General features: G+C 53.4%; 10 protein-coding genes across 10 annotated transcripts; 4 read left to right on the top strand and 6 right to left on the bottom strand.

Moving 5' to 3' along the window:
* Nucleotides 1-25: 25 nt before the first annotated feature.
* On the bottom strand, nucleotides 26-1,319 carry ATEG_01588 (uncharacterized protein; the record flags this gene model as incomplete). The annotated part of the gene is made up of 7 exons (XM_001208953.1): nucleotides 26-121; nucleotides 170-325; nucleotides 373-493; nucleotides 546-753; nucleotides 788-796; nucleotides 847-1,206; nucleotides 1,283-1,319. The coding sequence occupies 7 exons, from the start codon at nucleotides 1,317-1,319 to the stop codon at nucleotides 26-28; spliced, it is 987 nt and encodes a 328-aa protein (XP_001208953.1).
* A 551-nt stretch (nucleotides 1,320-1,870) lies between these two features.
* Nucleotides 1,871-3,175, top strand: ATEG_01587 (uncharacterized protein; the record flags this gene model as incomplete). The annotated part of the gene is made up of 1 exon (XM_001208952.1): nucleotides 1,871-3,175. One exon carries the CDS (start codon nucleotides 1,871-1,873, stop codon nucleotides 3,173-3,175), a length of 1,305 nt encoding a protein of 434 aa, XP_001208952.1.
* A 172-nt stretch (nucleotides 3,176-3,347) lies between these two features.
* Nucleotides 3,348-6,359, bottom strand: ATEG_01586 (uncharacterized protein; the record flags this gene model as incomplete). The annotated part of the gene is made up of 6 exons (XM_001208951.1): nucleotides 3,348-3,626; nucleotides 3,690-4,261; nucleotides 4,469-4,473; nucleotides 4,634-4,810; nucleotides 4,864-5,156; nucleotides 5,220-6,359. 6 exons carry the CDS (start codon nucleotides 6,357-6,359, stop codon nucleotides 3,348-3,350), a joined length of 2,466 nt encoding a protein of 821 aa, XP_001208951.1.
* A 738-nt stretch (nucleotides 6,360-7,097) lies between these two features.
* ATEG_01585 (cytochrome P450) lies at nucleotides 7,098-9,039 on the bottom strand (the record flags this gene model as incomplete). The annotated part of the gene is made up of 5 exons (XM_001208950.1): nucleotides 7,098-7,269; nucleotides 7,341-7,648; nucleotides 7,726-8,183; nucleotides 8,242-8,818; nucleotides 8,866-9,039. 5 exons carry the CDS (start codon nucleotides 9,037-9,039, stop codon nucleotides 7,098-7,100), a joined length of 1,689 nt encoding a protein of 562 aa, XP_001208950.1.
* A 617-nt stretch (nucleotides 9,040-9,656) lies between these two features.
* Nucleotides 9,657-11,416, top strand: ATEG_01584 (uncharacterized protein; the record flags this gene model as incomplete). The annotated part of the gene is made up of 4 exons (XM_001208949.1): nucleotides 9,657-9,851; nucleotides 9,909-10,578; nucleotides 10,634-11,139; nucleotides 11,195-11,416. 4 exons carry the CDS (start codon nucleotides 9,657-9,659, stop codon nucleotides 11,414-11,416), a joined length of 1,593 nt encoding a protein of 530 aa, XP_001208949.1.
* A 112-nt stretch (nucleotides 11,417-11,528) lies between these two features.
* ATEG_01583 (uncharacterized protein) lies at nucleotides 11,529-12,382 on the bottom strand (the record flags this gene model as incomplete). The annotated part of the gene is made up of 4 exons (XM_001208948.1): nucleotides 11,529-11,689; nucleotides 11,752-11,904; nucleotides 11,967-12,035; nucleotides 12,097-12,382. The coding sequence occupies 4 exons, from the start codon at nucleotides 12,380-12,382 to the stop codon at nucleotides 11,529-11,531; spliced, it is 669 nt and encodes a 222-aa protein (XP_001208948.1).
* A 1,121-nt stretch (nucleotides 12,383-13,503) lies between these two features.
* ATEG_01582 (putative tubulin-specific chaperone c) lies at nucleotides 13,504-14,696 on the top strand (the record flags this gene model as incomplete). Its single annotated transcript, XM_001208947.1, has 3 exons — nucleotides 13,504-13,650; nucleotides 13,711-14,433; nucleotides 14,490-14,696. The coding sequence occupies 3 exons, from the start codon at nucleotides 13,504-13,506 to the stop codon at nucleotides 14,694-14,696; spliced, it is 1,077 nt and encodes a 358-aa protein (XP_001208947.1).
* A 505-nt stretch (nucleotides 14,697-15,201) lies between these two features.
* ATEG_01581 (uncharacterized protein) lies at nucleotides 15,202-16,366 on the top strand (the record flags this gene model as incomplete). The annotated part of the gene is made up of 2 exons (XM_001208946.1): nucleotides 15,202-15,630; nucleotides 15,836-16,366. The coding sequence occupies 2 exons, from the start codon at nucleotides 15,202-15,204 to the stop codon at nucleotides 16,364-16,366; spliced, it is 960 nt and encodes a 319-aa protein (XP_001208946.1).
* Nucleotides 16,367-16,925: 559 nt separating this feature from the next.
* ATEG_01580 (esterase-like activity of phytase family protein) lies at nucleotides 16,926-20,505 on the bottom strand (the record flags this gene model as incomplete). Its single annotated transcript, XM_001208945.1, has 7 exons — nucleotides 16,926-17,014; nucleotides 17,067-18,253; nucleotides 18,320-18,577; nucleotides 18,980-19,124; nucleotides 19,223-19,362; nucleotides 19,423-20,050; nucleotides 20,106-20,505. The coding sequence occupies 7 exons, from the start codon at nucleotides 20,503-20,505 to the stop codon at nucleotides 16,926-16,928; spliced, it is 2,847 nt and encodes a 948-aa protein (XP_001208945.1).
* A 306-nt stretch (nucleotides 20,506-20,811) lies between these two features.
* ATEG_01579 (uncharacterized protein) lies at nucleotides 20,812-21,471 on the bottom strand (the record flags this gene model as incomplete). The annotated part of the gene is made up of 1 exon (XM_001208944.1): nucleotides 20,812-21,471. One exon carries the CDS (start codon nucleotides 21,469-21,471, stop codon nucleotides 20,812-20,814), a length of 660 nt encoding a protein of 219 aa, XP_001208944.1.
* Nucleotides 21,472-21,743: the final 272 nt, after the last annotated feature.

Here is a 21,743-nt window from a genome sequence, read left to right as displayed (position 1 = left end):
ATTTTGCCATGACAACACTGACTGCCTACTTAGATGCAACGCCCGGCCAGACTTGCTCAACAAACGCAGTCAAATCAGCTTTCAGGTCGTGGGGCCTCTCAAGCGCCGCGAAATGTCCGCCCTAACCATATGAGTAGAAATCTCCTGATGTTAGGGACAAAGTACTTACCTTATCGTGTTCTCTCCAAAAGGTGAGGTTCCCTGTGGTGCTCACCCAGGCCCTGGGAATCGCCGCGATCTCCTTGGGGAAGTAAGAGAATCCGAAGGGTTTCTGGATATACCAACGGTCGTGCAGTGTTCCCGCGTCCTTTGGGGCCATGAAGTGCTACATAATGTCAGCAACATGGTAGATTGGTATGGCGGTGGTCCTACCTCGCGATAGGGGTAAATAGCCCGAGGGAACGATTCGGTAAACCAATACAGCGAGACAAGCTCGAGAATCGTCTCGGATGGAAGGGCATCATCCACCCACTCTAGATACTTTTCTCCGATCCTGTAGCCACAGTCAGACCTAGTTTACGCGTTGCCATATATAAGGTCTTTACCAGGCAAGCAAGGCAATCGGGCTGCTGGAGAGAACGTGCCCAATGGTGCTGGGTCTGGTCCCGTGCTCGTCGGCATAGGCTCTGCCGAAAGTGAGAAAGTTGTCCCATCGCTCTATGCCCCTCTTTTCCTGGGCTGTGAGCGTCATTTCTGTGGCTCCTTCTGGATGATTGCGCAGAATGCAAAGGTTCACTGCCTTTGTTGGTATCACTAGGAGAGTAAAGGGAGATCTAGGTCCACTTACAGTGGGCAGCTAGAAGTGGTCAGTATCTAGACACGTACGAACGCAGGTTCGAGACATACCTTTGCAACCATCGTAATCAACGGCCAATTGACGGGACACCATGGCACCAATATCGCCGCCCTGCGCAATGTACCCCCCGCCAAAGCCAAGGCCTTGCATCAACGTATCCAGGATCCGGGCAGAGTCTCGGTTCATGAAGTTCCTGTCCAGAGGCGGGCCCGAAGAGAAGGCATAGCCGGGTAGAGACGGCACAATAAGATGGTATGGCAGGGTGCTGGGGGTGAATTCCTCACTAAATAACTGGAGCATCGGGAGGAATTCCATGTAGCTGCCAGGCCAACCGTGAATGAGAATGATGGGCACCGCGTCCGGCTTCTCAGAGAAGAGCGCCGCGAAATGGAGCTTGATATCCTCGATATCTACAGTAAACTGCGGGAAGCGGTTGACCTTTTCTTCGCAGGCTCTCCTGCCAGGACATTAGCTATGAGTTCTCACAATGAAGATATGGAGAAGGTATACCAGTCGAAATCATTCTGCCATTGTTTCCGAATGGTGGTCAGCCAGTCCGAGGTAATGCCATATTGGCGGGTTGGCCGGGTGTTTTCATAAGTGGGCGGGGCAATCTTGGAGAGCTTCAACAGGGTCTGGAGCTCATCCAGTTGCTCCTGGGGGATGGAGACCTTGAAGGGGGTGGGGTTGATGGTGGCAGCAGAGGGGAAGTTTGCTGAAGTTCGACATGATGTTGCAATGTATTTGGGGAGTTGAAGGAAGAAGGAAATGTAGGTAGAAAGGCAGGTATATATCGGTAGGCAGGTTCGCTGCCTAGACAATCGTGCGGGGTACTGTCAGTATGAAACGCAATAGTAGGGATGGTCTTGATTTGTAAACATTCTTGGTAATCTGGTAATGACAAGGATATCGAGATGATGCTCGCGTTGTGCATGCACAAGGGTATACAAAGGTTCACGATATATACTGCGATGGGCCGTGTTCACCGCCCGCATCCAGCATGGAAAATATCTCCTCGTCCACTTCAACATCACCATCTTCGCTCAACTATAGATAACAGAGCTAGACTTCATAATGGAACTTCAGTCTCCCCGCTCAACAACGACTGTCTTCCTTGACCAACCTCCCAGCTGCCTGCAATTCTGTCCCGCCATCGCCAACCAGTTCGTCGTGGGCACCTATCTGCTCTCCGAGAACAAGGACGACGAGGGAAACATCCAACAGACAAAAACAGGCAGTCTGCAGCTATGGAAGCTCAATCCAGGAAGCCCTGAGAATTCACTGTACGCTCCTCCGTATCCACGTGCAGATCCAGAACTAATCGCCCCCAGATCATTAATTCAAAAGATCCCACTGCCATACGCAGTCTTTGATCTCCATTTCCACCCGACAAACCCCTCCATTCTGGCTATTGCCTCCAGCGCGGCATCCGTAGCTCTATTCCAAGTCTCCGCCACGGAGATCACGCACCTGTGGACTCGCCCTGTGCACGAGGACCCCTCCATCCCAGCCCTCTTCCTCGCCTGGACGCCACCCAAGTGGCTGTCCCAAGACGACGCCGACGGCTTTGCCGTGACCTTCTCAGATGGCACAACCTCCGTCTTCGGGGCGCAAGTTGCCAGCTCCCGCGAGGAAGATAAGGGCCTCGCACGAGCAAGCGCAAGCAATGACATCACCGAACTCGGCTCCTTCGCCGCCAGACAGATGATCGAAGTCTGGTTTGTAGCATTAGCCACCTACGACGACGAACCAGCCTCGCCGCAATCGTCGGTGCCGTTCTTATTCACCGGTAACGATTTCGGCTCCCTGCACACCAGACGGTTTGACCGGAGTGCCGCGGGCGACGCCGAGTCTACGGATTTACTGCCCCCGCTGCTGCTGGAACACGATGACCGTGCGCGTCATCACTCGGCCGGCGTCACTTCTATTCTTCCTCTGCCGCTGCCCCTCCAACAGGGCGCCCCGGTGCTCCTCACCGGCAGCTACGATGAGTACCTGCGGGTGTATCATGCCACTCGTACTGGGGAGGTCCTCGCGGAGGCGTGTCTGGGAGGCGGTGTCTGGCGATTGCAGCTGCTGAAGACAGAGCGTGTAGACGAAGGTGACGACGGGGAGCGGTGGACGTTCCTGGTCCTGGCCAGTTGCATGCATGCAGGGACTCGGGTCGTACGGGTCACCTGGAAGACGAAGGAGTCCTTCCCAGCGTGGGAGATTGTCGTACTGGCGGAGTTCACGGAACATCAAAGCATGAACTATGCATCTGACGTGTGGAAACCAGAGGGTGGCTACGACTTGCAGGGGAACGTCGTCACGGAACTACTCTGTGTCTCTAGCAGCTTCTACGATAAACGGCTGTGCACGTGGCGCGTGAGCGTATAATGTATTCGCCATGAGACACGGCATTTATTGTTCATGAAGACCTAGTTTAACCCGCTCGATCGTTCGTAATGCAACATGCAACGGCATGCGAGACACAGAATACAGACCCATCCGAGAACCCAAGACGATAAGAGAAAAGCACAAATCGAACCCATAAATTATTTCTATCCCGTTACACAATCGTCTCCAGCTCCCGGGCATATCCTATCGCGTTCTCGATGATGGTGCCGCTGGCCACCAGGATGTCCTTCTCGGACCGGGCGGCCGCCTCGGGCTCGACAGGGAAGTATATCCGGCCATCACGAAGAACCCATCCGCGCTGTTGGGCGAACTCGATGACCGCGCCCTCCGACTCCAGGAAGAGGAGGTTCTTGGCGTTGGAGATCGGGAGCGACGGGTAGGCCTTTTCGGAGCAGTCGGCGATCTCACTGCGGATGGTGCCGACAAGGACCTATGCCAATCATCGTTAGCGAACATACACACTGCAAGATTTCATGGCGACGTGTCAACTCACGCTGGAGAACAGAGCAAATTCACCCGAGGGTACTCGCTCCGAGTTCGTCTCTCTCCACACCTTATCGTAGCTTCCCTCCATCAGATTCCGCTCCAGGTCCACCGGATACTTGATAAACGAGTCGTCCTCCACACTCTTGCCCTTCAGGCTCGCCTCCTCGACCAGCCCTTCCAGAACCGTGTGGAAGCTCGTGCTGTCGCCCATGCTCAGCAGAAGCAACAGGTACAGGCCTGTGATCTTGCTACGCTGGCTGGTTCGGAAGTCCACCTTTCCGGCATTCGTGCTGTCTCGCTCCAAGTCGTAGAATGGCTGCAGCTGCTGGTAATATCTTGTGAAGGTGGGAGCGTCCGTCTGGCGGATGGCGGCCAGGGCGCCTAGCTCTAGGACTTCGCGGGCGATGGCAATCAACTCGGGCGACGTGGAAGGCGTAGGAATCAAGGCATTCTGTAACAGCAGAGCGCGCTTGGCACGGCTCAGGATGTCATTCGTAGCGTCGAGTTGGTTTTTGTTGAGAGCATTGTGAAGCTCGGAGACGAGAGTCCGGAGGTCGGCACCGCTTGCCATTTCGTGGTCTAATTTAGGGATTTCAGACGGTATTAGAACGGTATTTAGAAAAACTGAGGAGCGCAGGTGGTCAACGTGGGCGAGGGAGGGGGTAGATGACGGCGTGAGAGGTGAAGCTGTATGGGGTCGATGATGTGGTTGACGTTGACGGCAGCTCAGCTTCCAACAGCTTCGCCGGTTTCATCACGTGACACACCGTCTTATTATGTGATTACATAATCTATAGAACGATCGCAAGCAATGATTTCGCATTATTATTATTATTATTATTATTATTATTATTTCAGACATTCAGAGCCAATTTGACAAGAGAATCATAATCAGGCGACCCTAGTCCTGTCACAGGATCCCATCCCGTCGTTGCGTTCCAGCTAGCATACGGTATCTGGCCTCGAGGGTCCGCACACCCTGAGGAGCCCCCATCAACGATATCCGTGAACCCGTCCCCCATGAGGGAATAAAGCCACGGATTGAGAAAGCCGAGACGAGGCTTGTCGTGATTCAGTCGTGCCGCATTCAAGCGCGAGACAATACCCGCAAAGACAGGTGCAGAAGCACTACCATTCAATTAGCACACGTCACCGAGGCCCGATTCAAGCGCGCAACTCACCTTGTACCTCCAATCTTCAAAGTAGATCCGTGATCGATGATGGCGAAGCTTCTGGCTTGAAGAGCAACGTCTGGAAATGCTCGGCCCTCTCTGTTGTATAGTCCTTGCCACTGCTCTCCGAGTCCTCGAAGATACTCCTTGACACTTGCATCCTGATACGAAGGACGTTGAAACCGCTCCGAAAAACCGCCACTTGAGAAGCTAACCGCTTTTTCTGGATTCATACCGTAGGTGCCACCGACCGCCGTGACAAAAGGACATGATGCAGGAAATACGGGCAAGAATCTCTTCCTCTGATCACGGTCGTTGGTCACACATACCTCCCCAACGCCGAAGTCACCACTGCTGAAGATCACCGAGACACCACGGGCTCCCAATTGCGCAAAGAGGTTACAGACTGCTTCCGTATATGACGGAGGGAGACTCTGTTCGTCTTCGCCGTATGAGGTTGACAGAACGGCGGGGAGGTCCGCATCCGGTAGGTTTATCAAATAGTGTAGTTGCTCCAGGTACGGCTCGTTGTCCGAATTGTTAGGGTCGGGTTGGTCAGCCTCTGGTACCAAGGGTCCACGGCCCGCAGTAGTGTAGAATTTCGTTTCAGCGTGATAGGCAATCGATGCAGCGTACTGTATATCCAACGCCGCTTCGGAGCTGGACTGTGAAGAGTTCTGCAGGTTCAGGCCGCCATTGATAGAATCCACAGTAAAATTGGCGTCCTGTTGGTTCGGCCCAAAAAGCTTCATAAACTCTTCAAAGTCATTGTAACGGGCCCATTCTTCCAGAAATCCAGAGATACCCAGTATATTGCGGGGATCCGGAGTTGGGTTGGGGTCGTTGATACGATACAGCTCACGGAGACAGTCAGGTGTAATAGTAGAGCAATTTCCATCAATGTCCTCTGCAGTGAGAGCCACTGGTGTGAGATCGGGCATCCCAGCCTGGGGCTTGAAATGTCCGAATCGGGTGGTTGGCTGGATCAAGTGGACATAACGATACACGTCCTCCGGAACCGAATACTCGAGCGTTCGCGTCACAGTTGATCCGGATTTCTGATGGTGGAATTCAAAGAACCGTGTGCCAAGCAGGGATTCGGCCTGCGAGATGGGGATGGTAAAAGTGATCCAGTTCCCATGGTCCTCGATAGCCTCAGCAGCCACTTGTTTCGCTTGTAGCCAGGAGAGAATGCTGTCTGAGGTATCATCAGATGGGCGTAAGAAATCCCGGATCTCATGGAGCTGCATATGACGCCCGTATGCATCATGTCCAGGCGTCGACAGATCGATCACTTTTTGTTCAAACGCGGCTGCATTTTCCTGATGTATACCCAACCGAAATCTCATCAGTTTGGATGGCGAGGCTGGTGGGCCTTTCGTCCAGCCATCGGGGATGCCATCAAGCCGCTCAACAACAACATATCCAGGCGTAGCGGTGGCCAACTGAGATACTCCGGCAACAACGAGGGAGCAAATCCCCACGAGGAGAGGGAGAGACGGCATGAAGTATGCGCCACACTATCGATTCCCGCCTTAACGTGTCAGGTTGGTATGGGTGATGCACAGAAGCGACAAGATGACCATGCCACGAGATACACCAGCCGCTTGGGCTTCTAGACCATTGAATGCTCCTTCAGCACGCAAGGATGAGTGATACCATGAGGACGGCTGAAGGAGAAGAAAGCAGGACGGACGCAGGAATAAACATGCCCTTCCCTCTCCTCCATCCCTCTCTTTGGGCCCGGAACGTGATGAGCCCACGAAATATCCGCGTCATTTGAGTTTCGCGGAATGCGGTTCCCTGGTGGACAGACCTTCAGGCACGAGGTATCTTGTTCTCGTCATGCCAGAGAGCGGAATTAATCCTTGGTAGTCGAACGCCAAACGCGAGGCTAGCCGAAGTTCATGAGGGTAATAGACAAGCCATGGCTGGTCGTGGGCTTCTCGAGCGTTGCCGAAGAAGGAGCAGAAATGAAGCCGACGGAATGAATGCGACACCGTTTATTGATAGCCCAAAAGGGTAATCAGGCTGCCCGCCAATCGGAGGTCTTATTGAGAAGAACTAGTCCGTTTTGGGAAATCTAGACCATTTCCACCAAACATCATCTTCTCTTCTCGTCTCCCTTCGCCCTTCACACCTCCTCGTCTCCATGTTTGACAAAGAACTCAATAAGCTCGAGACGAAACTTACCGTGCTATCATACGCCCCGAAGTCAATCACGCCGCCACTTTCGAATCCCATCACAAATTTTCCATGGCATAGTACGTGCTCATCCGATACTCGGTCTCCCCATCATACTGCGCTAAATCTTGCAAGGCTTGCATTCCTTCTCTTTCGATCGTCGCCTGGATCTCCGCGCTTCGGGGGGTTATGCGGCACTCGAACGGGTTTGGCCTCATATTGAGTCCATTACTAGAGCGTACATCACAATCAGCTCAGCTCACCGCATGCTTTGAAAGAAGAATACATGAAGGCAAACTCACGTGTAATCAAATATATCCACGGGGATTTCATTCCCTTCCCGGTCCAAAGCCTTCTCAATTCGGAACCCCCAAAGCAGACGTGCAACAGTAATGAAGGTCCCTTGTTCTGCTAAGCCTTGCCCACTACACACTCGGCGTCCCCACCCAAAGGTCATGTACCCTTTTTCACCGGGGAATGGCCGATGATCTGGACTGTCTTTCATATATCGGTTCGGATTGAAGCGGTCAGAGTCGGGAAACTCTCGTTCGTGGTGGTGAATCGCCCAAACATTGCCCTGGACCCAGGTACCTTGAGGAATGAACCAACCCTGCATCCGTCTCGTCAGCATACTAACCCGGTAACCCAATTGATGCGAACAAAGTGGCAGACAATCTATGACCGTACCTTATAGTGGTCGTCCTTGATTGGCGCATGTGGTTGGCCTCCGATGACTGCCACCGATCTCCACCGCAGTACTTCCTTCACGAATGCTTTCACATATGGAAGGTCAGGCTCGTCCTGAAATGCCGGGCTTCGATGCGATCCGACTACTCTATCGAGCTCTTCCCATGCCCTTGGTAAAGTTTCTGGGAAAGCGCAGCAGGCCAGAACAAAGGTGACAAGCGTAGAGCTGGAGGTGTCACTGCCTGCACCAAAAAGATTGCCCGTGAGCGAGGAGATCTCCATTCGAGACAAATTATGCTTTGGGGCTTCTTGAAAGATTTTCTTTACATAACACTGTCCAGAACTGGGGTTATTGGCAGCTTCTTCAGCCAGTGCGTAGAAGAAAGGTCTACCGCGCCCTTGTCCTTTTCCCAGCCCATGCTTCCACGGCGCCATCCAGTTTGGGAATTTCGCAAGGACTACCAATATCAGTCGATACACTGGAAGACAGATGATTGCTGTGTTATAGAAACCTACCGGGAAATGACTCCATCAACATCGGAAAGGATTTGCCAGGCACATTCAGCTCGGCCGCTCGCTGCATAACGGCGATCACTTCTGTGATTATTGGGTCGCTGAACGTGGCAACACGCCTACCAAACCCAATGATTGAAACCACGCTCGTTGCGTATCGCTCGAAATGTTTCACATAGTGTTTTGGTTCTCGGAGAAGGTCGAACGCAACGACTTTGCTCTCGTCATTTTGGAATCCGCGGTAATTCCGTACTTGCTGCAGACCAACGCCCATATGGGTCAGTTTCCTATGCAGCCGCCATCTATCTCCATAGTACATGTTGACTAGGTTGGATTGCCCGGCGCCGAGCTCGCTGAAGACGACCATCCGAGGCCGAGAGGCGTAGATCGCGGCTCGCTTGTCAAGCAGCTCGCTGGCCACCCATGCGTCGCAAATCCAAACGGTCGGTCGGCGTCCTGTCCAGAACGTAATCATCGGCGCCTTGTATTCTTTTGCTAATTTCTCGAAATATATCCATGGCTTGCTTTCCGGTAAAAGATGGGTGTTTCCGATGATCGGTAGTGGAAATGGCCCGGGAGGCTATATTCGTTGTTAACGCTGCCTCCTGGGGTGTATATGGGCAGTACCATTTTGAAGTGAAGGTATATCATATACCCATAGTCTGTTATGAAAAGCAGGCCCAAAGTTGCAATTACTAGAAGCATTGCTGTTTCAAGTCTCATGCTACTCCATTGTTCATGGATGAAATTGGGCTGGGGCTGAATGAGAGCAATGAGCTCTTCGACTTTTTCGATAATCATATTGCTACCCAAGTGATAACCAGCAGCATGGCGCATTTCCTTGGCCATTCAGCTACATATATCCGACTCCCGGATAAAGGATACGTGAACCCCCACAATGCATAATCTCAGGACTAGGTACATGTGGGGAGCACAACAATTAACAGTTGACGGGAGGATCGGCTTCATATCGTTTAAGAGCAATCGCTGCATGCCTAGGTATTCTAGTCATGCTCCTCAACTGGCAGCCGACGCCCATAATCACCGGCGAAGACAATATCCACTCCTTACTAGGTATGAACACCTCCTCGTTCATCTCTGCGTTGATATCAGTCGACGTGATCCGCAGCCCCGGATTCCCTTGGCATGGAGTATTGCGGGGGTTGTGGGGTAAGTCTATAGATCGCCCGAGGGACATCCTGACACATAAGCTGTCGACCAAGCCTTTGTAGTCAGCTATAGGCGCAATTATCCTCCTCAGGCTCTTGACATTGAGGAAGTATTGGTATAACCGAAAGCATGCAGCTCTATGTGGGGAAGAGGTAATCCCATAAGATACAGTGGAGATGTCCTCTGTCCTAATGCCACGACTATAGTTCCAATGCTCTCTTATTTATGCGAGCTTCACTGCGATCATCATGGCCGACAATCCCATATCAGATACCACCCTATGGCAGAACCGCAAATGCCTCTTCCTCTGCTGTCTGGTCTCGATGGCCAATATGCAATATGGGTTCGATCTGGCAGCTGTGGGATCGCTCCAGGCGATGCCGGGCTTTCTCAAAGTTTTCGGATATCGAGATCCAGAATCGGAGATGGGGTATGCAATTGATGTGAGTAAACCTGCAACATACCGAACCTCTTTGAGAGACTGACTGTGATCTCCACAGAGCACGGTCCAGCAGTTAATAACCTCCCTCCTCACTCTAGGGTCCTTCATCTCTTCACTGGTGGCAGGATTTTTCTCCGCATATCTAGGCCGCCGGGCTGCACTATGGCTTGCATGTGTCGTGAACGCAGTGGCATGCGCCATCCAGATCGGGACTACCTCGCCGGGAGTCCTGTACCTAGGAAGACTACTTCTAGGATTTGCAAACGGCTTTCTGGTCACATTCTCCAACATCTACACTGCGGAGGCGTCCCCAGCCCACATGCGGGGCGTGATGGTTGCTCTATTTGCGTACTGGGTGAATATCGGGAGCATTCTCGGTGCTGCGGTGGATAACAAGACTAAAGAGCGTCTTGGTCCTCTGTCGTATCAAATACCTCTGGCATGTCTCTATATTGTTCCCGCCCTCCTTTTTATCGCACTGTTCTTTGTGCCCGAAAGCCCCAGGTGGCTGCTCCATCGAGGCAAAGAGAAAGCTGCGAGGAAGGCGCTGGAACAACTGCGTGGATCTAGCTACGACACTATCCTTGCTTCTCCCGGTGGCAGTGACAGTGATGAGATCGGGAGTGTAGTACCGACTCTACTCGAGCTGGAGTTGGCAGAGATGGTCAAGGGCGTGGAGGAAGAAAAGCGTGAGCAGGGTGATGTTGCCGCGCGGGATATGTTCCGAGGTGCGTCCTTTCTATAAGTTTCCAATCTCAAACGCGGCTCACAGCATGGCAACAGGAGCTGACCTCCGTCGGACGATGCTCTGCTATTGCATGATCGGATGCCAGACTGCGTCCGGCGTCTGGTTCCTCATCGGTTACCAAACATACTTCTTCACCGTGTGCGGGATCGCCAAAGCGTTCGAGTTCTCCATCATGAACACCTGTTTCGGGTTCCTCGGGGTCAATATCGGCATGTATGCCATCCGGAATCTGTTGGGTCGTCGCGGGATCCTCATGCTGGGCGCCATTGCCTGCGGGCTGTGTCAACTCGCCACTGCGATTGCCGCAACGGTCAGCCCAAACTCTCTTCCCACGGGACAGACCCTAGTTGCCTTCACAGCTTTGTTCATGTTCTTCTATAACGGCTGTGTTGGCGCGGCGAGTTATCCCGTCGCGACGGAGTTGGTCAGCTCTCGACTACGCGCGTGGACGGTGGGCACCGCCACGTCGCTTGGATATCTACTTGCTTGGTTGACGAATTTCTGTACGCCTTATTTTATTAATCCCGAGCATCTGAACTGGGTAAGTCTCTGGTGTCTTTCGTGTCGCCCCATGGATCTGACTGAAAGTATCGTAGGGGGCCCGCTATGGTTACATATGGGCGGCTTCTAACCTGTGCTGTGTTGTATTCTTTTACTTCTTCATGCCGGAGATGAAGGGGCGCTCTTTGGAGGAGTTGGATGAGATTTTTGAGGCTCGTATACCTGCGCGCAAATTCCAGTCTTATCAGTGTGCCATTCGAGAGACGGCACGGATCGATGCAGTCAATGCGAAAGTCGACAATGAACAGAAGAAATGACGAGCGGCGATGGAAAAATATATATTGTGGAGTACGTGAGACTATGTAGGTTTAACCGCTGAATGGAGGGTTCGAGTTCAATCTATAGGCCAATCGCCCATTTCCAACGCGCTCAGTTCCCGAAGGTGAACTCGGGGATGTTAATGGTACTGACCGTCCAGGTCTTGCCACCATCACTGGTCGTCATATCCCCAGTGACCCCCTCGCCCTTACCCAAGGTGTTGATGTAGTTAGGGTCCGCGACATCCAGGATGATCTTGGTGTCGATCCACGCTGGTAGTGGGAGTTATATTAGCACCGGTGTTGCAATGTTTCCATCGTTACATTCAACTTACAGTGAGCACCAACGGTACCGCAGTTGTTCTCCGCACACTCTACGGCACTTCCCCAGCCCTGGGCGTGTCCATCACTGGTAGAAAGCGTGGAGACAGTTTTGTTGTTCACTAGAACGGTCTGGGTGTAGTTGCCAGTGGAATCATCGAATTTATCTGTAGTCATATGAGCACTGTGGTTATGTGGAATGGAGGAGGCAGATGCCATGGTGTCTCACAATGCATAGTAACATGGTCACCAGGTTGCGCCGGGGAGGACTCCCCCTGTACCGGCATTTGGGAGTTGGCTGCACCATTGTGAGCTCATACCAGTTATACATGGGAGCGAGTCACAATAAAATGACGCACCTCCAGTGCTCAGAAGCGTGTAGGCAAAGATACTCCATTCATCGGATTGCCAGTTATCGGCGATAGACTGGATCAAGTCCCCGTTGGAGGTGCCCATCCCAACCCAGAGGGAGGCATCTCCGGAAGATCCGCTAGGAGCTTTGGGCAGAACAAGAGTCGAGGTTGCCTCACGGATGAACGAGTTGGTTGCGACGGGGCCGGTGCTGAAGGCCGGACCCATCGCAGCGTTCACAGACGTGATGCAGACCGCGGCGAGGGCGGAGAGGGCATGGTTGCGAGAAGGCATGGTGATGGGGGTGCAATATATGGAATGGACAGAAAAGATTGATGGTTCTCAGCTGGCTGGAGGAGAATCCGAGGTCCTCTTATATCCATTCCCGGTCGAACTATCCGGGACGCGATAGACCTCCTAACGACGGTCTGTTGATACATGTTGATTTCGACGTCTATTTTCCACCACTGACAGGTAAGCTCCGAAACCCTATGTCTCAGGGAAAGTTGCATTCAGTTAGGGGTCTCTAATCTATCTGTGATAGACTTAGTTCTCCTCGTACTCGTATACTGATCTGCACGGCCACTTGGGACAGATTCTGAAACAAGCCTGGTGCCAGAGACGTATCATTGTGGAGCTAGGCTCTGGTGTCCATCTGGTGGATTCAGACGGGCTGTCCGGAGGATATCGTGATCTCAGCCCACCGCTGCCATGTCTGAATGAAGATCGCTAATATAGACATTGTATACAACTTGTATACAAACAACAAGCGAGGATAAGGGAAAGCTTGGCATGCATTGTCCGTCCGGAAGCGGCGGCTGACTCAGCTGGACCTCGGCATAACTTCCTCATACTACCTGGTGATCGTGTGCAGCCCCTCCAAAGCTCTCAACTACATCCTACAACGACAACGACCTGCGACGCTGCATTGCATCGCAAGTGCTCCTCCTCTCCTTTCTTTGCTCGAATTTTTCTCTTCCGTTCTTCCATGTTGACGTCGCGAAAGTCTCCGAGACCGTGAACCGGCGTTCCCATCCTCTCCAACCGTACAGGAACCCCTCGGGTCGACGTCATCAATACCTCGATTCACCTCGTGCTTCCACCGGGTCTCTCCCACGATCCACCCTGCACCATCAGAGCTCATACTCCCACCTCTGAATTGTACCCCACCGTGTCGCCGTCCCCTTCAAGATGTCGCAATCCGACTTCAAAGATGCCCGTCGGCCGTCGCAGGCCGAGAACCAAACCATCTTGAAATCCGAGATCCCGCTGAAGGAACGGTTCTTCCGTTATTTTCAGCATGAAATCACCGGTATGGCTGGCTTCGATGCCAGACACCACTGTCTGATTTAGCCCCGTGGTGATACCCTTCTCTGACACCTGTTTTCTGTCGTCCGGTAGCTCTCCAGGAACAAATGGACCGTCTCGCGGATACATCGCTCGTGGGAGGGGAGCGGACCGATGCCACCGATCACTGTCTAGCTGGCATCGCACGGTTATCCAACGAGGTCAAGGACGCCGCCAGCTACATCCCCACTTATGATCAGAGAATCTACGCAGAGGTAGGGAAGGCCATGGCCCGTATGCCAATGCAATACAGATACTGACCACTTTTTGTGCAGGCCATCAAAGCCCTCCAGGATAAGCTCAGTGAGACACGCGCCGCAGTGGAGCCACGGCCCAAGTTCAGCTTCAAGACAAAGAAAAATGCATCGGCTGTATCTCTCGCGGACGCCGCTCAACTGGCCGTGGAGGGCCGACGTCGCATACCGGGCTACAGCTCTCCTGGGGCCTCGTCCTCTGTGAGTTCTTCGGCGGGCCAAACCCCGAACTATCCATCCACCCCTCTGAATGAACCAGACCGGCAGCTCCAACCCAGGGCTGAAATTGCCCCAACGTCGATTCCGGAGATGGAATTCGGTACTAGCAGCGAGAAACCCACCGGGGAGAGATCCAACCCCTTTGCAGCAACGTCTGTCTCCTCGGTCTCGGTGAATAACCATTATGGCCTTCATATTATGCTCCCTGCGTCGGGGTCCACTGCGACGGTGCCTGCGTCTATTACCTCCCTCCGTCACTGCGTCGTTGACATGTCGATACCCACGGCGGACGGGAAACCGTATGCCAGCCTGGCAGTCAAGGGAGTCAAAGAGAGCCTGCTGGTCTGCGGCCAAATTGATGGCCCGGCCCATATTACCGGGGTGGAGCACAGTATCATCGTCGTTACCTGTCGCCAATTCCGGATGCACAACTGCGCCGATGTTGATGTCTATCTCAGCTCCTCCAGCAACCCTATTATCGAAGACTGCACGAATATCCGGTTTGGCAGGATCCCGAGGGTATATGTATGTTGCCCCGCCGCAGTTCATTCCCATAGTGAGATGCTGACCATCTATCATAGGCACTCGATCATGACTGCCCGGACAGTCAGGACCGCTGGAACCAGGTGGAAGACTTTAAATGGATCAAGCCCGAACCGAGCCCCAACTGGAGTCTCATCAGCCAAGAAGATGCGGTTCCGGAGCAAGTATGGGCAGAGATTGTCCCCGGCGGCCCTGGTTGGTCCCTGGATGATATCCTGCGGGCGATTAACATTGTGAAACCTTGATCCATATTACGGCCTTACATTTTGCATGATTCGTCTAGCTGTGCATTATGTTCTTGTTTCACCCGCCTCTGTGGGTGCAGGCGCTTTTGGTGGCGAAACCGTCATTTTGGTCCATGACCCTTACTGTGTTATTACATCACTCTTAAATCTATATCTGATGTTAGTTGATTAATTAGCATAAAGCTATGTTGGAGTTAACTGTGGTTTCAATGAAGTTGTTTTCGAGTTATGAGCTTCTTAAATTGCGAGTTTTATGATGACTACCTATCTCGACAATTGTATGGGAGACATTCGGTACCATGAGAGAGTGCTCGAGGCTTCTGTATAGAGATTAGATGCCTGCTTATGCCCTTCGATGCCTGCCTAGGTATAGTCAGCGTGGGGGCCAATCCGTGTCAGCCCATACATACATACTTCCACCTTCTTCCACCTTCTTCCTCCTTTCACCTCTCACCACACCATCCACCTTGACTACTACTCAGAAGTACACAACCAAAATCCCAATATGGCCTCCGGTCTCGTCTTCGATCCAATCCGCCTTCTACGCGTGGCCCCTTTGGCCTCCAGCACCGCGAGCCTGGTCTACGCGACGACCGAGCTCATCGTCAACAATGGCTTCCTGCAGCCAGAGATCCGGTCCAAGTCGAACCAACTTCTCCCCCGGTGGTACTCCTACATGTTCAACCGGGGCGTTTGGGTCGTCGTCGGGTTGAACATGACGACGGTCTGGACCTCCGTCGCGAGCCTGTGGCTGGACGCGCGACGACCGGACGGGCCCCGTCCTGGCAGCATCTTTTACTGGATTGGGTTGGCGGGCGCCATCGGACACATGCTGTTCATCCCCTGGGTGGCGACGCCTATTCAGAATATGGTCGAGGATCGCAACGAGGAGGGCGCGACGCGCGAGATGGAGACCTGGTTGAGTGTCCACCGGGTGAGGATGCTTGTCGCGGATGTGCCGGCTTGGCTGGCGTTTGGAGCGGCGGTTTTAACGACCCCGTTGTGAGGGTAACAGATTGTTGTACTTATAGCCGCCCACAACCTTCTTCCCACTCCTATACACCCTCGCAATGGTCTGGCAACCAGAACCGCTGCCTTATACCAGAAGCTCGCTTCCTGAATGCCCCTTACCGAGCAAGGATGAAATTCGTGCTTGCACAAATATTCTCTTTGACCGTCTATATAAGGTAGTCGCAATAAATGACTCGATCGTGGTGAAATTCGGCCGCGGCGTCCAAGAATACGAGGGCCAGGTCATGATATTTCTCGAGCGCCACGTTCCCACAATTCCAGCGCCTCGACTGTACGCTATGTATGAAGACATCGAGACGCTTGAAACGTTCCTGGTCATGCAGCGCATCCCCGGCGAGCGGCTAGACTCAATTTGGCCATCATTGGCCGAGGACGAGAAAGACGATATTGTCGACAAACTCCGGCAAACATTCGATAATCTCCGACAGGTTCCGTGTCCCAAGCCTGACTTCTATGGCGGTCTGGATGGCGGCTGTCTCCGCCACTATCTGTTTCATAACCGGAGGGGCGGCGTGCCGGAATCCTTAGGACCCTATATTGGGGAAGCAAACTTCGTCGCGGGCATGGTTGGGAATTACCGCGCACACATTGAACGGAATGAGAGGCTAGACTATAAGGTCCGCTACTACGAAGAATAACTGCCGAGTCTCCTCAAGGGGCATCGGCCGACGCTGACGCACGGAGACGTCCAGCAGAAAAACATTCTGGTCGCAGAAAATCGTAGCCGTCGCAATGCGCAGGGGGGACGGTCGTTTGATGTTGTGCTGATAGACTGGGCGGAAGCCGGGTGGTATCCTCAATACTGGGAGTTCTTTGTTGCATCCTCCCCGATTGCATTCATGTACTGGGATAGTGACTGGTGTCTAAGGATCCAGCAATTCCTTGAGGTTTGGCCGGCGGAACAGGCCGTGATGCGGATGGTGGACAGGGATGCTGGTCTGTGACATTTCAAAGAGTAGGTGGTTTAGCAGATAATTCAGTAGATGGTTTAATTAGAATAGTAGGCGGTATACCTATAGAGCTACCCCCTATTGCATAGCTCATCGGCTTGTCCGGCATTCTAAATTAATGCCTTGTTATCTTCCAGCTCTCTGTGTCATGGAACAGCAATGATCGTCTCGAATGGGAGGTTCGATCTACACAAGAACGCAGTTCCTTCTATTGACTCTAATCAGGATCGTGATCTAAGACAAAAGGTCAAATCTGCACCCGAAAGACCAAGACCTGACTATCGACGTTATAGCCCGTTTCATCTGCATACTTGAACGCGCCAAAGTTCATATGCCCTATCAAAATTAGCAACTCGAAAAAATGTGTACAAGGCATTGTTAAGCTCACCATCCTGAGTGACAAAGTCGTTATCACTGAAGCTAAAGAGAAAGTAATCCCTCTCCTTGTGATGGCCGGAAGATGCCTTACGGTGGTTGGGCGATGCCGGATCGACAGGCACAAGGGCCAGACTCTCCCACTTCTCATTCAAAAGCAACGCATCCTGCTCCCCACCGTTGTGGAGGCCAAACTTGGCCAGTTCGGAGGCGACATTAAAGTCCAGGAACGGGCAGTACTCGGCAGGAACAATCCTTGCATCCAGCTCGCCCTTTGACGAGGCGATCGAAGCCCCAACTCCGTCGTACTTCCCTTTCAGATCCGTCGTCGCGCGCGAGATCGAAAAGATATCCGCATGTCGGTACACAGATCGACTCTCGTCTTGACCATGGCCAAACCCGGAGTCCCGGGCAAGGACCAGGAAGTCGCCCGTGGGGAGCTGCAAGATCTCCGACTGCGACGCAACCACCTCCTCGTCGTCCTTCGTGTAATCCTTGTACTTTGGCAGCATGACGACGTACTCATGCTTGTACTTGGGTGTGCCGGAGGCAATGTCGTACTCGAGGACCCGCGCCGGCTGGCGGTTCTTCTTCTTCGGCCCGCCCTCCTGGTCCAGTGCGGACTGGAGCATGGCGTACAAGGTCTTGCCATCCGGCGACATAGTTAGCGCCTCCAGGCCCTGGTTGTTGTTGCGGCCGGACTCGGTATCCGCAGGGGTCACCGTCTGGTCGGGGTCGTAGATGGGCGGACTTGCCGCGCTGAAGCTGAGGGAGCCGTTGCGATGCGGCAGGATGGCCTCCGGCGGCTGGATGGCATGCACCATTCTTCCATCGCGGTCGAATTTATAGATGTAAGGCCCGTACTCGTCGGACACCCAGAACCCGCCGTCCCGGTCGAGGACGAGACCCTCCGCGTCGATGGAGATGCGCTTGCCGCCGGGCCCGTCTCCGCCGAAGCCATCCCCGGTGTATGTTGCGACGGGAAGAGGCGGGAAGCCCGGGTAGGTTGCGTATCCGGTGCTATCGGCATCGAGACCTGTTGTGGGCTCGCCGTCTGGGCCGGTCAGGAGGATCGTGTCCAGATACTTGAGTTGCAGGTTGGGGCTGGAGGGGTTCTGCGCCGAGGCATTGGGCGCCAGCTGGAGGGTAAGGGCCAGCTTGTGGAGGCGCGATTGGAAGTTGAGTGTTCCGTTGGTGTTCCTGAGCCATGATGTCAGATGGAATGGCTCTGAACGAGTATGGTTCCTTTTTTTAATATGACCTTACCAGCCCCTGTCTGGGAGACACCACACGATGCCGGAGTAGGATCCAGGACCGGTCCGACGCCAGGATGTCCGGTCGATAGCGGCCGAACTGCCAATGCCTCCGAGAGTATCGCCGTACTTGTCAACAGCGTTAGATGGCAGATAGCCGTACCCTTCCAGGCCGGTGTAGGCGTACGTATGACCGCCGCAAGTGGTCTGGTTCACGATAGTAGAGGCATTTGGGGCGCAATGGCACCAGCAGCGGCGCTTCCAGATACAGCTATAGCTAACAATGGCAACTTCATTGCGACAGACGTGTGTGAATGTATAGGTTAGCAAACGAGGGTGTGTTTGGTGTGACAACTAGTTGAGGGGTCAGGGATATATAGCGTCGGAGGATATATCGCGTTCCATGAGGCTGTGCCACCACGTTCATCGCGATCACGTTCATTGTGCATTGGAGCAAGTCAGACCTCCGCATACACATCAAAATGACGACCAGACGAACGTGGCGGTAATCGACTCCGTTATTCGCTGTTCCAGAAATGCCCAGGATTTTAGTCGCCGCCGGACTCCAAGCCCTAATCCATCGCTACTCTGAGTACAACCGTAGTAGAGCAAGACAGCAACAGAAATCACTTTTCACCCAGACTCCCAACTACCTAACAGATTACTGACATACATACGAGTACATCTCAGTTTATTGTTACACGCTGCATCACTATGCCCAAGTCGTCGGCAGCTTCGGATGGTTCTTCGCGTGGAGTCCCAGATCCTCGTATACCGTGTCATCGCCTGCGTATCGTCAGAGCCCAATCCCTCATTGTCTAGATATCTATACACTTACCTCGCAAATTTTCCACCCGTTCTTCATTCTCTGCTTCCAGCTTCTCGACCTCCTCGCCGGGCTGAATCTCCTCCGGACGCTTATCGCCGGGCTCTGCAACAGCGGCTTTTCCAAGCTCCTGTTGCGCCTCGCCGATCATGAGAAACTGCGCGTTGGGGTAGTCCATGAGCTCCGGTTCCAGTGGAATCCAGCGGTAATCGCCGAACTTCTCGCGCACACTGCCCCAGTAGTCAGATATCGCTATGCCACCGCGACACAAGATCAGAGCATGTACTTACCTTTCGGGGTACTCGGGATCCTTAGGGAGCTGCGCAAACGATGGGCCCGGGAACTTTGGATTCTTGGCCTGCATGATAAAGCTGCCCCGGGAATACAGTCCAAAGTCTTCTTGAACTTGACCCAATTCTCCCGGAATGGTTAGCACGTAGGCCAGGTGAGAGGCGCGTTTGGTGCGCGTGATGGCGTAGACGCCTTCCGCGTACGGCTTGGCTTCGGGAACAGTGCGTTCGCCTCTGGTTTCAGTCTCATATGTTTCGCCAGCCAGGAAGCTTTCTTGCAGCTGTTTCATAGACACCCCGGCCTTCTCGACGAACCCCATATCGCGTTCTTTGGGGCTAGTCGGGTACTTCTTCTTGGGGAGCATCATCAGACGACATTTGGCCCCCTCGTCCATAGGACCGGATTCGTTGAAGACTGCGCCCATAGACGTGGGTCGTAGAACGAAGAAACTCCGGGCGACATCAGACACGCCGTGCGGTTCCGACACATTCACGCGGGGCCTGAAGAAGAAGTAGATGATTCCCTTTTCGAGGACATTCGAGGGGACAATCTCTTCTCTTTCCTTGGGTTTTCCTTCGCCAGCGGATTCCTGTCCGGCTGAAGGCTCAGGCTTCTCTTTGGGGGGTTCTGAGGAATGGCTGGTTAGCTGATACGTGACGACCTGTCGAGCAGTTGACATTACCTTCAGTAGCTTCTGCTTTCTCCGCCGCAGGTGGAGGCGCACCTTCATCATGCTTCTCTTCTTTCTTCCCTTCAGGAGCTGGCTCGGCAGGCTGCTCCGGCTGCTGCGGTTCACCTGTTTCCTTCTCCTTTCCCTCAGGAGCCGGAGCTTCAGGCTCTTTCTTCTCTTCGTTCTGTTCGACTGGCTTCTCTTCCTCGGGCTTCGGTTCTTCCTTCATCACCTCATCTTCTGTGGGCTTATGCTCCTCTTTCTTTTCCTTCTTCGGCTCCGGGCCCTTCTGTGCAGCTTCCTTGCGCTTAGTGCCAGCGCCACCCTTGCTTTTGGTATCAGGGGCCGCCGCGATGGCTTCTTTGGCCTTCTGGGCAGCCTGACGAGACGAAGTTCTAGTTGCCGCAGCCATTGTGGGAGATAATTAAGCTTATATGTAGATTCAGGAAGAGCAATTGACCGACAGGAGAGTACATTGGAAGTTAGGCAGAGCTACAGAGCAGTGCAATCCGGAGGGTTGCACGCGACGGAGGATGAGAAGCGCCTGACGTCATGCACAGCATTACCCTTTTGGGATAGTAGGGCCTGGCCCCATCCTGTATATCACGTGATCGTCATCATCGAATGCTATCGGTTAGTTCGTGAGTGTAGCAAGTGGCTATCCAAAATTTATATACACATATCAAAAACTGATGCGATTCGAGCAGGACTCAAGCTCCTAGTCTATATCCATGGCGTCTGCTTCCGTAGATCCATCGGGGGTTTGCATACTGCTAGACTCCGTGGTGGTCGAGCTAGGACTGACACTCTCGGAAGACTCTGGGCCCTTGGACTTGGAGTATCGCGTGGAATCCGCGGGGGTGCCTCTCAGGTTCTCGTTGGATCGCCTGCTTCGTCGACGTAGCCGTTTCGGACTCAACGTAGGCCCACCATATTGTCCATCGGGGGTCATCCTGTGCTCCTGTGGCTGGGCGTAGGACGTCCCCATTGCGCTCGTCGGCGGTTTTCGCTTCTTGCCTCTCTTGAATTTGAGGTTGATCCGAGGGTCGTTGTCAGAGTCGCAGTGGAGACCTTCCATTGAATCGACCAGGTCGCCTTCCGAGGTTTCACCTTTGTCTTCTATCTCCAGAAGGGCGGTGAAGTGAGTGCTTGGGGCGGTCGGTTCGTCCTCGGGCTCCTCGACGGCGTAAGGTTTCACCACTATCTCGTATGGTTCATGGTCTGGCTCCTGACGGGGTTCCTGGGTCGGCGGGGAGGTCGCAATTGGCGAGCTGCGGCGGTTCTGATCGGCCGCCGACGTGTCGAATTGGCCGGGTGGGTTGAAAAATGAGTGTGTTTCATCCGTATTCTCCTTTGCATATTGGGGGATCCCATTCATGCTGTTCTCTTAACCCGAGTCCACGAGGATAAACTGTAGAGTGGGTTATCGCCGGCATGGGACATGCGCTCCAGCATAGGTGAACCTGAACTGTAAGTAATGGTCAAGTACGATAAAGGTGTTGCTGCAGAGTGTGAGTGGAGGGTTCATGGAGGAAGCACTGATGTTGATAATCGGATCGTCACATCATGATCAAGTCGACTACCTGCCCGACTACCTGGACAGAAACATCTAGAAACAACACCAAGTGATGGGTTGGAGGAGAACCCGGC

The sequence above is a fragment of the Aspergillus terreus genome, genomic scaffold, assembly GCF_000149615.1.
Source record: "Aspergillus terreus NIH2624 scaffold_2 genomic scaffold, whole genome shotgun sequence".
Classification (NCBI taxonomy): Eukaryota; Fungi; Ascomycota; class Eurotiomycetes; order Eurotiales; family Aspergillaceae; genus Aspergillus; species Aspergillus terreus.
The sequence above is the reverse complement of the archived record's forward strand: the minus strand, read 5'-3'. Positions and strand labels throughout refer to the sequence as shown.